We start from the raw sequence: 17,500 nt of genomic DNA, 5'->3' as shown, positions 1-17,500 counted from the left end.
GGTGAGACAATGTCTATAGGACAGATTGACCCTCTGGGCAGAGACAAGGTGAGACAATGTCTATAGGACAGATTGACCCTCTGGGCAGAGACAAGGTGAGACAATGTCTATAGGACAGATTAACCCTCTGGGCAGAGACAAGGTGAGACAATGTCTATAGGACAGATTGATCCTCTGGGCAGAGACAAGGTGAGACAATGTCTATAGGATATACACAACTACAGGTAAAGGCTAAAGGGACATTTCAATGATAGAGACATTTGTGATATAGAGACATTTGTGATATAGAGAGATTAGGGGGTACAGGGAGATAAGGGGGTATAGGGAGATACGGGGTATAGAGATAAGGGGGTATAGGGAGATTAAGGGGAATAGGCAGATTAGGGGTACAGGGAGATAAGGGGGAATAGGCAGATTAGGGGTACAGGGAGATAAGGGGGTATAGGGTGATAAGGGGGTATAGGGAGTTAAGGGGGTATAGGGAGATTAGGGGGTATAGGGAGATTAGGGGTACAGGGAGATTAGGGGGTACGGGGAGATTAGGCGGTAAAGAAAGATTAGAGGTACATGGAGATAAGGGGTACATGGAGATTAGGAGGTGCAGAAATATTAGGGGTAGAGGGAGATTAGGGTTACAGGGAGATTAGGGGTACCGGGAGATTAGGGGTACAGGGAGATTAGGGGTACAGGGAGATTAGGGGGGTACAGAAAGATTAGGGGTAGAGGGAGATTAGGGGGGTACAGGGAGATTAGGGGTAGAGGGAGATTAGGGGTACAGAAAGATTAGGGGTAGAGGGAGATTAGGGTTACAGGGAGATTAGGGTTACAGGGAGATTAGGGGTAGAGGGAGATTAGGGTTACAGGGAGATTAGGGGTACAGGGAGATTAGGGGTACAGGGAGATTAGGGGTACAGGGAGATTAGGGGTACAGGGAGATTAGGGGTACAGGGAGATTAGGGGGTACAGGGAGATTAGGGGGGTACAGAAAGATTAGGGGTAGAGGGAGATTAGAGGGGTACAGAAATATTAGGGGTAGAGGGAGATTAGGGGTAGAGGGAGATTAGGGGTACAGAAAGAGATTAGGGGCACAGGGAGATTAGGTGGTACAGAAATATTAGGGGTACAGGGAGATTAGGGTTACAGGGAGATTAGGGTTACAGGGAGATTAGGGTTACAGGGAGATTAGGGGTAGAGGGAGATTAGGGTTAGAGGGAGATTAGGGGTAGAGGGAGATTAGGGGGTACAGAAAGAGATTAGGGGCACAGGGAGATTAGGTGGTACAGAAATATTAGGGGAAGAGGGAGGTTAGGGTTACAGGGAGATTAGGGGTACAGGGAGATTAGGGGTACAGGGAGATTAGGGGGGTACAGAAAGGTTAGGCGTAGAGGGAGATTAGGGTTACAGGGAGATTAGGGGTACAGGGAGATTAGGGGTACAGGGAGATTAGGGTTACAGGGAGATTAGGGGTATAGGGAGATTAGGGGTACAGGGAGATTAGGGTTACAGGGAGATTAGGGTTACAGGGAGATTAGGGGGTACCGGGAGATTAGGGGTACAGGGAGATTAGGGTTACAGGGAGATTAGGGGTACCGGGAGATTAGGGGTAGCGGGAGATTAGGGTTACAGGGAGATTAGGGTTACAGGGAGATTAGGGTTACAGGGAGATTAGGGTTACAGGGAGATTAGGGGTACCGGGAGATTAGGGGTACAGGGAGATTAGGGGTACAGGGAGATTAGGGGGTATAGGGAGATAAGGGGGGTACAGGGAAATTAGGGGGGTACTTACGGGAGGTCCGGGCAGACCCTGCAGACCAGTGAATCCTCTGTGTCCTTTCTGTCCTCTCTCTCCACCCTCTCCAGCCTCACCCTTGTCTCCACGGGGTCCTTGAGGTCCAGCCATTCCTCTGGCTCCAGCAGGCCCGGCAGGTCCAGCGGGCCCTTGAGCTCCCTAGAGAACAGCCAAGAGACAGACACAGGGTTAGGAAGGGCTGCAATACAATAGTATTATATCTATTATATCTAAGAACTTTATGCATAACAAAAACATTATTAATATATCGACTGAACTCAATCACATATCCAGATTGTCCTGGCAAGAGAAAATAGACATAACATGGCCTGGGTTATTCACCTCTCAAGAGAGGGGGTTTTAGGGGTGTTAAAAGGCTTCTACGGGGTGCCATTGGAGATGTTATGGGGAGTTATTTTGGGTGTATACTCACAGCCTCTCCCCTGTCTCCCTGCTTGCCGGTGGGGCCGACAGGGCCGGGGGAACCATTAGCACCTGGGGAGCCAGGAGCACCAGCAGGACCGGTGTTACCACGGTCACCCTTGATTCCAGTGGATCCATCTCTACCAGGTGGTCCATCAGAACCAGCGTTGCCCTGAGAGACAATCACACATGGTTTAATATCAGAAACATCAAACATATAGTTAGTGATCCAGTTAATCATGACAGTGAGTTAACGTATTGTACCGAAGGTATAGAGATGACCATGAGAGGCCATAACGGTGACACTGTGCTGCATTGAATGGCACACTATTCCCTATATAGTGCACTACATTTGGACAGAGCACTGTGTTAAAAGTAATGAGCAATATAAGAACTAGGATGCTACTTCAGACACAACACTCTCTGGGACAGACACTGACGTCTCTGTCATTTCAGACAACACTCTCTGGGACAGACACTGACGTCTCTGTCATTTCAGACAACACTCTCTGGGACAGACACTGACGTCTCTGTCATTTCAGACAACACTCTCTGGGACAGACACTGACGTCTCTGTCATTTCAGACAACACTCTCTGGGACAGACACTGACGTCTCTGTCATTTCAGACAACACTCTCTGGGACAGACACTGACGTCTCTGTCATTTCAGACAACACTCTCTGGGACAGACACTGACGTCTCTGTCATTTCAGACAACACTCTCTGGGACAGACACTGACGTCTCTGTCCTTTCAGACAACACTCTCTGGGACAGACACTGACGTCTCTGTCATTTCAGACAACACTCTCTGGGACAGACACTGACGTCTGTCATTTCAGACAACACTCTCTGGGACAGACACTGACGTCTCTGTCATTTCAGACAACACTCTCTGGGACAGACACTGACGTCTGTCATTTCAGACAACACTCTCTGGGACAGACACTGACCTCTCTCCCGGGCTCTCCAGCGGGTCCAGTCAGTCCAGGGGGTCCCACTGGGCCAGGGGGCCCACGGTCTCCGCTTCCACCAGGAGCTCCTTGTTTACCAGGCTCTCCCTGGGGAGATGGACACACGGGTCAGTTGGTGGACCACCAATAGGGGGCGACACTCTAATCAATAGTCATATATTCACTGATCTTTCTCTTTGAATATTCATCCATCCATTCTTACTTGAAATGGGTGGGATGGGTACAAGTCAATTGACAGTGCAATATTATTCTGTCATCTATAATAGGCGAATGAATCATAATGAATGAATGAATAGTCTAATGAATGAATGAATGAATAGCCTAATGAATGAATTAATAGTCTAATGAACGAATGAATGAATAGTCTAATGAATGAATAGTCTAATGAATGAATAGTCTAATGAATGAATGAATAGTCTAATGAATGAATGAATGAATAGCCTAATAAATTAATGAATGAATGAATTGTCTAATGAATGAATTAATAAATAGTCTAATGAATGAACGAATAGTCTAATGAATGAATGAATGAATAGTCTAATGAATGATGGAATAGTCTAATGAATTAATGGGATCTGTAATATGGTGTATGTGACTTACAGAGGGTCCTGGCAGGCCAGGGAAACCTCTCTCTCCACGCTGTCCTGGAAGACCAACAATACCACGCTGTCCAGCCAGACCTGAAGGACCTGAAGGACCATCGGGACCCTGGGAGGAGGAAGAGAAGAGGAAGAGGAGGAAGATAGGAGGAAGAGAGGAAGAAGAGGAGGAAGAGGGGAAGAAGAGGAGGATGAAGAGGAGGAAGAGGGGAGAGGAGGAAGAGAGGAGAGGAGGAGGAAGAGAGGAAGAAGAGGAGGAAGAGGAGAGAAGGAGGAGGAAGAGAGGAGGAGGAGAGGAGGAAGAGAGGAAGAAGTGGAGAATGAAGAGGAGGAAGATAGGAGAGGAGGAAAAGGGTAGAGGAGGAAGAGAGGAGAGGAGGAGGAAGAGAGGAAGAAGAGGAGAGGAGGAAGAGAGGAAGAAGAGGAAAAGGAGAGGAAGAAGAGAGGAGAGGAGGAAGAGAGGAGAGGAGGAGGAAGAGAGGAGAGGAGGAAGAGGGGAGAGGAGGAAGAGAGGAGGAGGAGAGGAGGAAGAGAGGAGAGGAGGAGGAAGAGAGGAGGAAGAGGGGAAGAAGTGTAGAATGAAGAGGAGGAAGAGAGGAGAGGAGGAGAGGAGGAAGAGAGGAAGAAGAGGAGGAAGAGAGGAGAGGAAGAAGAGAGGAGAGGAGGAAGAGAGGAGAGGAGGAGGAAGAGAGGAGAGGAGGAGAGGAGGAAGAGAGAAAGAAGAGAAGGAAGAGAGGAGAGGAGGAAGAGAGGAGAGGAGGAGGAAGAGAGGAGGAGGAAGAGAGGAGAGGAGGAAGAGGAGGAAGGTGAGGAAGAGAGGAGGAAGAGAGGAGGAAGGGAAGGAAGAGAGGAAGAAGAGAAGGAAGAGGAGAGGAAGAAGAGAGGAAGAGAGGAGGAGGAGGTGGACGAGAGGAAGAGCAGGAGGAGAGAAGGAAGAGGAGGAGAGGAACAAGTGGAGGACAAGAGGACAGTGTGTTATTTTCAAGTGAGTGTTTTCAACAACAACTAAAAATATATCAACAGAAAAACTATACAAATCTGTAAACACACTGGAAAAACAAGAAAAAGCATTTTGTGTGCAGTGCATCCACCTCCACTTCTGTGATTTAGACCAGGGAGGATCAGAGGGTCTTATCATGTCTGTTCTCTGGACTTGCCTGTCCAATTTCAGTAACAGACAGCTATGCCGGCTGTTAGTTCAATACTGCTCAGGGGGTGAACTGTACAGCAGGGAGTGGGAAGTACAAAGTAAAACGCTTGTCCTCTCTGCCATCATATCTCTGTTCAGGGGAAGCCCACAGGTGATATTAACGCCCTGGCAGACAGCAGTGTGTTTGGGCTGGTTATTGGGTCGGTGACGGACACGTGCTTTGTTGCGATGGGGACGAGGGAATAGTGTTGTCCATTATAAATGGACCTTTCTTTCATTCCCTGGACTGATGTTCATGCCGGTTGGGTTGGAAGTCAAACCAAAAGAGAGACTTTTAAGGCATAAAGCCAGTATTGTTTTATAGCTGCAAAACCCCCAAAATGAATGTATTTCCGTGTTAACTTGAGTGGTGGGATGTGTGTTGTCAGTGACATCACAATCTGAAGAACACCACGAGTTCAGAAACACCGTGGTCTAAATAACTTGTCAATGTTGAATGAAGCATAAAGCCTGTAAGGACCTGTATTGAATAAAGCCTGTAGGACCTGCATTGAATAAAGCCTGTAGGACCTGTATTGATAAAGCCTGTAGGACCTGTATTGAATAAAGCCTGTAGGACCTGTATTGAATAAAGCCTGTAGGACCTGTATTGATTAAAGCCTGTAGGACCTGTATTGATTAAAGCCTGTAGGACCTGTGTTTGAGGACGGTTGTGACAAAAGATGAATTCAGCTTGTATTACCATCTTTTGCTTCAGTAGGGTGCTGGGTTGAATGAGAGTTATCAAGCCCGTCCACTATGCCCCGGGCTGGAGGACGGTACTGTAGTGTAAACTTACAGAGGGACCATCCTCTCCAGCATCTCCCTTCTCTCCAGGGGATCCAGCGGCTCCACGCAGCCCAGCATCTCCCTGTCGGCCTGGGGGTCCACCATCTCCACGCACACCTTTAGGGCCATCTTTACCAGCAGGGCCAGAGGGACCAGCAGCACCAGGGTTACCCTGCAGAGACACCATTTATTTATTTATTTTATTTCACCTTTATTTAACAATGTAGGCCAGTTGAGAACAAGTTCTCATTCACAACTGTGACCTGACCAAGATAAAGCAAAGCAGTGCAATACAAACAACAACACAGAGTTACACATAGAATAAACAAGCATACAGTCAATAACACAATAGGAAAATCTATATACAGTGTGTGCAAATGAGGTAAGATTAGGGAGTTAAGGCAATAAATAGGCCGTAGTGGTGAAGTAATAACAATATAGCAATTAAACACTGGAGTGATAGATGTGCAGAAGATGCATGTGCAAGTAGAGACACTGGAGTGATAGATGTGCAGAAGATGCATGTGCAAGTAGAGACACTGGAGTGATAGATGTGCAGAAGATGCATGTGCAAGTAGAGACACTGGAGTGATAGATGTGCAGAAGATGCATGTGCAAGTAGAGACAATGGAGTGATAGATGTGCAGAAGATGCATGTGCAAGTAGAGACACTGGAGTGATAGATGTGCAGAAGATGCATGTGCAAGTAGAGACACTGGAGTGATAGATGTGCAGAAGATGCATGTGCAAGTAGAGACACTGGAGTGATAGATGTGCAGAAGATGCATGTGCAAGTAGAGACACTGGAGTGAAAAGGAGCAAAACAATAAATAACAATATGGGGATGAGGTAGTTGGATGGGCTATTTACAGATGGGCTGTTTACAGGTGCAATGATCGGTAAGCTGCTCTGACAGCTGGTGCTTAAAGTTAGTGAGGGAGATGTGAGACTCCAGCTTTTTTTTTTTGCAATTCGTTCCAGTCATTGGTGGAAGAGAACTGGAAGGAAAGGCGGCCAAATGAGGAGTTGACTTTGGGGATGACCAGTGAAATATACCTGCTGGAGCGTGTGCTACGGGTGGGTGATGCTATGGTGACCAGTGAGCTGAGACAAAGCAGAGCTTTACCTAGCAAAGACTTATAGATGACCTGGTGCCAGTGGGTTTGGTGACAAATATGTATCGAGGGCAAGCCAACGAGATCATTCAGGTCGCAGTGGTGTGTAGTATATGGGGCTTTGGGGACAAAACGGATGGCACTGTGATAGACTACATCCAATTTGCTGAGTAGAGTGTTGGAGGCTAATTTGTAAATTACATCGCCGAAGTCAAGGATCGGTAGGATAGTCAGTTTTACGAGGGTATGTTTGGCAGCATGAGTGTAGGATGCTTTGTTGCGAAATAGGAAGCCGATTCTAGATTTAATTTTGGATTGGAGATGCTTAATGTGAGTCTGGAGATGCTTAATGTGAGTCTTTACAGTCTAACCAGACACCTAGGTATTTGTAGTTTGTAGTCCACATATTCGAAGTCATAACCGTCCACTACTGATGGGATTAGGTCAATATCCTTCCAGGATACCCGGCCCAGGGCGATTAGAAAGGCCTGCTCGCTGAAGTGTTTTGGGAGCGTTTGACAGTGATGAGGGGTGGTTTGTTTGACTGCGGACCCATTACGGACGCAGGCAATGAGGCAGTGATCACTGAGATCCTGGTTGAAGACAGCAGAGGTGTATTTAGAGGGCAGGTTCGTCAGGACGATATCTATGAAGATGCCTGTGTGTACGGATGTATTGATGTACCTGGTAGGTTCCTTGATAATTTGTGTGAGATTGAGGGCATCTAGTTTAGATTGTAGGACGGCCAGGGTGTTAAGCATGTCCCAGTTTAGGTCACCTAACAATACGAACTCTGAAGATAGATGGGGGGGCAATCAATTCACATATGGTGTCCAGGGCACAGCTGGGGGCTGAGGGTGGTCTATAACAAGCGGCAACTGTGAGAGACTTATTTATGGCAAGGTGGATTTTTAAAAGTAGAAGCTCGAACTGTTTGGGCACAGACCTGGATAGTATGACAGAACTCTGCAGGCTATCTCTGCAGTAAATTGCAACTCCACCCCCTTTGGCAGTTCTATCTTGGTGGAAAATGTTGTAGTTGGGGATGAAAAATTCCACATTTTTGGTGGCCTTCCTAAGCCAGGTTTCAGACACGGCTAGGACATCAGGGTTGGCAGAGTGTGCAAAAGCAGTGAATAAAACAAACTTAGGGAGGAGGCAAACAGTCAATCAACCAATCAATCAGTTCATCACTCAACCGATCAACTGATCAACCAGTAATACAAGCAACCAATCAAGCAATCAGTCAATCAACCAATCAACAGGGTTAAACCCAGAAATGTAGCATACAAAACATGACAGAAAGGAGTAGGTCAAGACTCTCTGGGACAGTGGAGGCTCATCAGAGGAGGAAGGGGAGGACTATCCTCAGTAAATGTCATTAAAAATAAAAATAGTGAAACATGAAAAAGGTTATTATTTTAAGAATATACTAAAGTAGTGTGTTTGGACTGGTTATTTGGTCAGTGATGAACACATACTGACTGCCCTGTCTTGTGATGGGATGAGGGAATAGTGTTTCCCATTATTAATTCAAAAATGAAGGAGGAGAGAGAGAGAGAGAGAGAGAGAGCGAGAGAGCGCGAGAGAGAGAGAGAGAGAGGGAGAGAGAGAGCGAGAGAGCGTGAGAGAGAGAGAGAGAGAGCGAGCGAGAGCGTGAGAGAGAGAGAGAGAGAGAGAGAGAGAGAGAGAGAGAGAGAGCGAGAGCGAGAGAGAGAGAGAGAGAGAGAGCGCGAGAGAGAGAGCGAGAGAGAGCGAGAGAGAGCGAGAGAGAGAGAGAGAGAGCGCGAGAGAGAGAGCGAGAGAGAGAGAGAGAGAGAGAGAGATAGAGAGAAACTCCCATATCTACTGGGTGAAATTCCACAGTGTGCCATCACAGCAGCAAGATTTGTGACCTGTTGCCACGAGAAAAGGGCAACCAGTGAAGAACAAACACCATTGTAAATACAACCCATATTTATGCTTATTTATTTTATCTTGTGTCCTTTAGGGATTTGTACATTGTTAGAACACTGTATATATATATAATATGACATTTGTAATGTCTTTACTGTTTTGAAACTTCTGTATGTGTAATGTTTACTGTTAATTTTTGTTGTTTTTCACTTTATATATTCACTTTGTATGTTGTCTACCTCACTTGCTTTGGCAATGTTAACACATGTTTCCCATGCCAATAAAGCCCTTGAATTGAATTGAATTGAATTGAGATAGCTACATTTCATATTTTTTTACTTAGCTACTGAATGCAGCTAGCTAGTTTAGCCTACTCAAACACCCGGCTCAAACAGGGAGGGATGTTATGTTAGCTAGCTGGCTATGGCTATCCAACAGAGAGGGATGTTATGTTAGCTAGCTGGCTATGGCTATCCAACAGAGAGGGATGCTATGTTAGCTAGTTGGCTATGGCTATCCAACAGAGAGGAATGTTATGTTAGCTAGCTGGCTATCCAGCAGAGAGGGATGTTATGCTAGCTAGCTGGCTATGGCTATCCAACAGAGAGGGATGTTATGTTAGCTAGCTGGCTATCCAACACTGGAACTCTTCCAAGTCAAGAAAAGCTTTTGGTTGTATTAATTTATTGCCAACGGGGACTGCTGGTGTAACTACTAAACTGCTTGCTGACTGGACACTGTACTGCATGATTGTAGCAGGTTTACTAACACATTAGTTCTAGTATGTTGACCATGAGGTGACAACGATGTAGGTTGTATGTAGCGGTTAGCGGTTATGATATGAAGGTTTGGCTTGGTTTCTTTTTGTTCACTGGTCACAGACAGCTGATGTGTTATGCACTGAAGGGAAAAGGTAAGAGAGCACGTAGATGCAAGAAGGAATTATACAATGATCTGTCTGCTATGAAAGTGAATTGTGTTTGCATGTGATCAGGGTGTTACGGTTTTCTAGTGGTGATGAAGGAGAGTCGGACCAAACTGCAGCGTGTCGATTGCGATCCATATTTATTAAACAAAACGTAAACACGACTAAACACTAAACACTACAAAACAATAAACGTAATGAAAACCGAAAACAGCCTATCTAGTGCAAACTAACAGAGAGTACAAGTAAGACACTAAGGACAATCCCCCACGACAAACTCAAAGAATATGGCTGCCTAAATATGGTTCCCAATCAGAGACAACGATAAGCACCTGCCTCTGATTGAGAACCACTCCAGACAGCCATAGACTTTGCTAGACAACCCACTAAGCTACAATCCCAATACCACCACCAAAACCCCAAGACAAACACACCACAATTACAAAAACCCCATGCCACACCCTGGCCTGACCAAATACATAAAGATAAACACAAAATACTTTGACCAGGGCATGACACAGGGGTGTATGCATTCTGCCGGTTTTATTTAAAAATGTTTCTTAAACGGAAGCAACGAGGATAAACATGTCTGAAATTGTCCAATAGAAATTCTCGTTTGCAACTGGTCGACTAATGATTACACCCTAGATCAGCTAGCAAGATTATTGAATGTGGCAATGTCTGTCACCGTGATTACTCAAATTGCTCTCAACCTGTGGCACATTCAGACAGATAGGAGCAGGTCAGTACTCTGTGTAATAACAACAGATAGGAGCAGGTCAGTACTCTGTGTAATAACAACAGATAGGAGCAGGTCAGCACTCTGTAATAACAACAGATAGGAGCAGGTCAGCACTCTGTAATAACAACGGATAGGAGCAGGTCAGTACTCTGTGTAATAACAACAGATAGGAGCAGGTCAGTACTCTGTGTAATAACAACAGATAGGAGCAGGTCAGCACTCTGTAATAACAACAGATAGGAGCAGGTCAGTACTCTGTGTAATAACAACAGATAGGAGCAGGTCAGCACTCTGTAATAACAACAGATAGGAGCAGGTCAGTACTCTGTGTTATAACAACAGATAGGAGCAGGTCAGCACTCTGTAATAACAACAGATAGGAGCAGGTCAGCACTCTGTAATAACAACAGATAGGAGCAGGTCAGTACTCTCTGTAAAAACAACAGATTGGAGCAGGTCAGTACTCTCTGTAATAACAGATAGGAGCAGGTCAGTACTCTCTGTAATAACAACAGATAGGAGCAGGTCAGTACTCTGTGTAATAACAACAGATAGGAGCAGGTCAGCACTCTGTAATAACAACAGATAGGAGCAGGTCAGTACTCTCTGTAAAAACAACAGATTGGAGCAGGTCAGTACTCTCTGTAATAACAGATAGGAGCAGGTCAGTACTCTGTGTAATAACAGATAGGAGCAGGTCAGTACTCTCTGTAATAACAACAGATAGGAGTAGGTCAGTACTCTGTGTAATAACAGATAGGAGCATGTCAGTACTCTCTGAAATAACAACCATTCAGACTGATAGGAGCAGATCAGTACTCTCTATAATAACAACCATTCAGACGGATAGGAGCAGGTCAGTACTCTGTGTAATAACAACAGATAGGAGCAGGTCAGTACTCTGTGTAATAACAACAGATAGGTGCAGGTTAGTACTCTGTGTAATAACAGATAGTAGCGGGTCAGTACTCTGTGTAACAACAGATAGGAGCAGGTCAGTACTCTGTGTAATAACAGATAGGAGCAGGTCAGTACTCCCCCTGTGTAATAACAGATAGGAGCAGGTCAGTACTCTCTGTAATAACAACAGATAGGAGCAGGTCAGTACTCTGCGTAATAACAACAGATAGGAGCAGGTCAGTACTCTCTATAATAACAACCATTCAGACGGATAGGAGCAGGTCAGTACTCTGTGTAATAACAAAAGATAGGAGCAGGTCAGTACTCTCTGTAATAATAACAGATAGGAGCAGGTCAGTACTCTGCGTAATAACAACAGATAGGAGCAGGTCAGTACTCTCTATAATAACAACCATTCAGACGGATAGGAGCAGGTCAGTACTCTGTGTAATAACAACTATTCAGACGGATAGGAGCAGGTCAGTACTCTCTGTAATATCAACCATTCAGACAGATAGGAGCAGGTCAGTCCTCTATGTAATAACAGATAGGAGCAGGTCAGTGCTCTCTGTAATAAGAACAGACAGGAGCAGGTCAGTACTCTCTGTAAAAACAACAGATTGGAGCAGGTCAGTACTCTCTGTAATAACAGATAGGAGCAGGTCAGTACTCTGTGTAATAACAGATAGGAGCAGGTCAGTACTCTCTGTAATAACAACAGATAGGAGTAGGTCAGTACTCTGTGTAATAACAGATAGGAGCAGGTCAGTACTCTCTGAAATAACAACCATTCAGACTGATAGGAGCAGATCAGTACTCTCTATAATAACAACCATTCAGACGGATAGGAGCAGGTCAGTACTCTGTGTAATAACAACAGATAGGAGCAGGTCAGTACTCTGTGTAATAACAACAGATAGGTGCAGGTTAGTACTCTGTGTAATAACAGATAGTAGCAGGTCAGTACTCTGTGTAACAACAGATAGGAGCAGGTCAGTACTCTGTGTAATAACAGATAGGAGCAGGTCAGTACTCTGTGTAATAACAGATAGGAGCAGGTCAGTACTCTCTGTAATAACAACAGATAGGAGCAGGTCAGTACTCTGCGTAATAACAACAGATAGGAGCAGGTCAGTACTCTCTATAATAACAAATATTCAGACGGATAGGAGCAGGTCAGTACTCTGTGTAATAACAAAAGATAGGAGCAGGTCAGTACTCTCTGTAATAATAACAGATAGGAGCAGGTCAGTACTCTGTGTAATAACAGATAGGAGCAGGTCAGTACTCTCTGTAATAACAACAGATAGGAGCAGGTCAGTACTCTGCGTAATAACAACAGATAGGAGCAGGTCAGTACTCTCTATAATAACAACCATTCAGACGGATAGGAGCAGGTCAGTACTCTGTGTAATAACAAAAGATAGGAGCAGGTCAGTACTCTCTGTAATAATAACAGATAGGAGCAGGTCAGTACTCTGCGTAATAACAACAGATAGGAGCAGGTCAGTACTCTCTATAATAACAACCATTCAGACGGATAGGAGCAGGTCAGTACTCTGTGTAATAACAACAGATAGGAGCAGGTCAGTACTCTCTGTAATAACAACAGATAGGAGCAGGTCAGTACTCTCTATAATAACAGCCATTCAGACGGATAGGAGCAGGTCAGTACTCTCTGTAATATCAACCATTCAGACAGATAGGAGCAGGTCAGTCCTCTATGTAATAACAGATAGGAGCAGGTCAGTGCTCTCTGTAATAAGAACAGACAGGAGCAGGTCAGTACTCTCTGAAATAACAACCATTCAGACTGATAAGAGCAGGTCAGTACTCTCTATAATAACAACCATTCAGACGGATAGGAGCAGGTCAGTACTCTGTGTAATAAAAACAGATAGGTGCAGGTTAGTACTCTGTGTAATAACAGATAGTAGCAGGTCAGTACTCTGTGTAACAACAGATAGGAGCAGGTCAGTACTCTGTGTAATAACAGATAGGAGCAGGTCAGTACCCTGTGTAATAACAACAGATAGGAGCAGGTCAGTACTCTCTGTAATAACAACAGATAGGAGCAGGTCAGTACTCTCTGTAATAATAACAGATAGGAGCAGGTCAGTACTCTCTGTAATAACAACCATTCAGACAGATAGGAGCAGGTCAGTACTCTCTATAATAACAACCATTCAGACAGATAGGAGCAGGTCAGCACTCTGTGTAATAACAGATAGGAGCAGGTCAGTACTCTGTGTAATAACAGATAGGAGCAGGTCAGTACTCTCTGTAATAACAACAGATAGGAGCAGGTCAGTACTCTCTGTAATAACAACCATTCAGACAGATAGGAGCAGGTCAGTACACTCTATAATAACAACAGATAGGAGCAGGTCAGTACTCTCTGTAATAATAACAGATAGGAGCAGGTCAGTACTCTGCGTAATAACAACAGATAGGAGCAGGTCAGTACTCTGTGCAATAACAGATAGGAGCAGGTCAGTACTCTGTGTAATAACAGATAGGAGCAGGTCAGTACTCTCTGTAATAATAACAGATAGGAGCAGGTCAGTACTCTCTGTAATAACAACAGATAGGAGCAGGTCAGTACTCTCTATAATAACAACCATTCAGACGGATAGGAGCAGGTCAGTACTCTCTGTAATAACAACCATTCAGACAGATAGGAGCAGGTCAGTCCTCTATGTAATAACAGATAGGAGCAGGTCAGTGCTCTCTGTAATAAGAACAGACAGGAGCAGGTCAGTACTCTCTGTAATAACAACAGATAGGAGCAGGTCAGCACTCTGTAATTACAACAGACAGGAGCAGGTCAGTACTCTGTGTAATAACAACAGATAGGAGCAGGTCAGTACTCTCTGTAATAACAACCATTCAGACGGATAGGAGCAGGTCAGTCCTCTATGTAATAACAGATAGGAGCAGGTCAGTGCTCTCTGTAATAAGAACAGACAGGAGCAGGTCAGTACTCTCTGTAATAACAACAGATAGGAGCAGGTCAGTACTCTCTGAAATAACAACCATTCAGACTGATAGGAGCAGATCAGTACTCTCTATAATAACAACCATTCAGACGGATAGGAGCAGGTCAGTACTCTGTGTAATAACAACAGATAGGAGCAGGTCAGTACTCTGTGTAATAACAACAGATAGGTGCAGGTTAGTACTCTGTGTAATAACAGATAGGAGCAGGTCAGTACTCTGTGTAATAACAGATAGGAGCAGGTCAGTACTCTGTGTAATAACAGATAGGAGCAGGTCAGTACTCTCTGTAATAACAACAGATAGGAGCAGGTCAGTACTCTGCGTAATAACAACAGATAGGAGCAGGTCAGTACTCTCTATAATAACAACCATTCAGACGGATAGGAGCAGGTCAGTACTCTGTGTAATAACAAAAGATAGGAGCAGGTCAGTACTCTATGTAATAATAACAGATAGGAGCAGGTCAGTACTCTGCGTAATAACAACAGATAGGAGCAGGTCAGTACTCTCTATAATAACAACCATTCAGACGGATAGGAGCAGGTCAGTACTCTGTGTAATAACAACAGATAGGAGCAGGTCAGTACTCTCTGTAATAACAACAGATAGGAGCAGGTCAGTACTCTCTATAATAACAACCATTCAGACGGATAGGAGCAGGTCAGTACTCTCTGTAATATCAACCATTCAGACAGATAGGAGCAGGTCAGTCCTCTATGTAATAACAGATAGGAGCAGGTCAGTGCTCTCTGTAATAAGAACAGACAGGAGCAGGTCAGTACTCTCTGAAATAACAACCATTCAGACTGATAAGAGCAGGTCAGTACTCTCTATAATAACAACCATTCAGACGGATAGGAGCAGGTCAGTACTCTGTGTAATAACAACAGATAGGTGCAGGTTAGTACTCTGTGTAATAACAGATAGTAGCAGGTCAGTACTCTGTGTAACAAAAGATAGGAGCAGGTCAGTACTCTGTGTAATAACAGATAGGAGCAGGTCAGTACTCTGTGTAATAACAACAGATAGGAGCAGGTCAGTACTCTCTGTAATAACAACAGATAGGAGCAGGTCAGTACTCTCTGTAATAATAACAGATAGGAGCAGGTCAGTACTCTCTGTAATAACAACCATTCAGACAGATAGGAGCAGGTCAGTACACTCTATAATAACAACAGATAGGAGCAGGTCAGTACTCTCTGTATTAACAACAGATATGAGCAGGTCAGTACTCTCTATAATAACAACCATTCAGACAGATAGGAGCAGGTCAGTACTCTGTGTAATAACAGATAGGAGCAGGTCAGTACTCTGTGTAATAACAGATAGGAGCAGGTCAGTACTCTCTGTAATAACAACAGATAGGAGCAGGTCAGTACTCTCTGTAATAACAACCATTCAGACAGATAGGAGCAGGTCAGTACTCTCTGTAATAACAGCAGATAGGAGCAGGTCAGTACTCTCTGTAATAATAACAGATAGGAGCAGGTCAGTACTCTGCGTAATAACAACAGATAGGAGCAGGTCAGTACTCTCTATAATAACAACCATTCAGACAGATAGGAGCAGGTCAGTACTCTCTGTAATAACAGCAGATATTGAGCAGGTCAGTACTCTCTGTAATAATAACAGATAGGAGCAGGTCAGTACTCTGCGTAATAACAACAGATAGGAGCAGATCAGTACTCTCTATAATAACAACCATTCAGACGGATAGGAGCAGGTCAGTACTCTGTGTAATAACAACAGATAGGAGCAGGTCAGTACTCTCTGTAATAACAGATAGGAGCAGGTCAGTACTCTGTGTAATAACAGATAGGAGCAGGTCAGTACTCTCTGTAATAATAACAGATAGGAGCAGGTCAGTACTCTCTGTAATAACAACAGATAGGAGCAGGTCAGTACTCTCTATAATAACAACCATTCAGACGGATAGGAGCAGGTCAGTACTCTCTGTAATAACAACCATTCAGACAGATAGGAGCAGGTCAGTCCTCTATGTAATAACAGATAGGAGCAGGGCAGTGCTCTCTGTAATAAGAACAGACAGGAGCAGGTCAGTACTCTCTGTAATAACAACAGATAGGAGCAGGTCAGCACTCTGTAATTACAACAGACAGGAGCAGGTCAGTACTCTGTGTAATAACAACAGATAGGAGCAGGTCAGTACTCTCTGTAATAACAACCATTCAGACGGATAGGAGCAGGTCAGTCCTCTATGTAATAACAGATAGGAGCAGGTCAGTGCTCTCTGTAATAAGAACAGACAGGAGCAGGTCAGTACTCTCTGTAATAACAACAGATAGGAGCAGGTCAGCACTCTGTAATAACAACAGACAGGAGCAGGTCAGTACTCTCTTTAATAACAACAGATAGGAGCAGGTCAGTACTCTCTGTAATAACAACAGATAGGAGCAGGTCAGTACTCTGTGTAATAACAACAGATAGGAGCAGGTCAGTACTCTCTGTAATAATAACAGATAGGAGCAGGTCAGTACTCTCTGTAATAACAACAGATAGGAGCAGGTCAGTACTCTGTAATAACAACCATTCAGAAGAACAGAATGAAACCAGGTTGATATCATCGACATCGAGCGTTATTCACAAAATACTATAAAATACTAAATACTATACTACGTACTATACTAAATATTGTAGTAAATATTATAGTAAATACTATACTAAATACTATACTAAATACTATACTAAATACTATACTAAATACTATACTAATATTATACTAAATATTATAGTAAATACTATACTAAATACTATACTAAATACTATACTAAATACTATACTAAATACTACACTAAATATTATACTAAATATTATAGTAAATACTATACTAAATACTATATTAAATACTATACTAAATACTATACTAAATACTATACTAAATACTACACTAAATATTATACTAAATATTATAGTAAATACTATACTAAACACTATACTAAATACTATATTAAATATTGTACTAAATACTATAGTAAATATTGTAGAAAATACTATAATAAATACTATAGTAATTACTATACTACATACTATAATGATGCTGAATGATTCTGTGTTGGTCTGTTTATTGGTTTCAAACCTAGAATGATGCTTGGGATTCCCGAACGCAAGGTTCAGTTCGAAATGGAATCCATTTTTGTCG

The 17,500-nt window shown here is 43.7% G+C and overlaps 1 protein-coding gene across 1 annotated transcript in view; it reads right to left on the bottom strand.

The window, feature by feature from the left end:
• Positions 1–17,500, bottom strand: part of LOC109879967 (collagen alpha-1(II) chain) — a 108,447-nt gene that overhangs the window by 11,181 nt on the left and 79,766 nt on the right. The window contains 5 exon segments of the mRNA XM_074933816.1: positions 1,787–1,948; positions 2,223–2,384; positions 3,165–3,272; positions 3,786–3,893; positions 5,773–5,934. Coding sequence (XP_074789917.1) covers positions 1,787–1,948; positions 2,223–2,384; positions 3,165–3,272; positions 3,786–3,893; positions 5,773–5,934 — 702 coding nt within the window.

Source organism: Oncorhynchus kisutch, linkage group LG1 (genome assembly GCF_002021735.2).
Source record: "Oncorhynchus kisutch isolate 150728-3 linkage group LG1, Okis_V2, whole genome shotgun sequence".
Taxonomy (NCBI): domain Eukaryota; kingdom Metazoa; phylum Chordata; class Actinopteri; order Salmoniformes; family Salmonidae; genus Oncorhynchus; species Oncorhynchus kisutch.
This window is presented reverse-complemented; position numbering and strand designations above follow the sequence as displayed.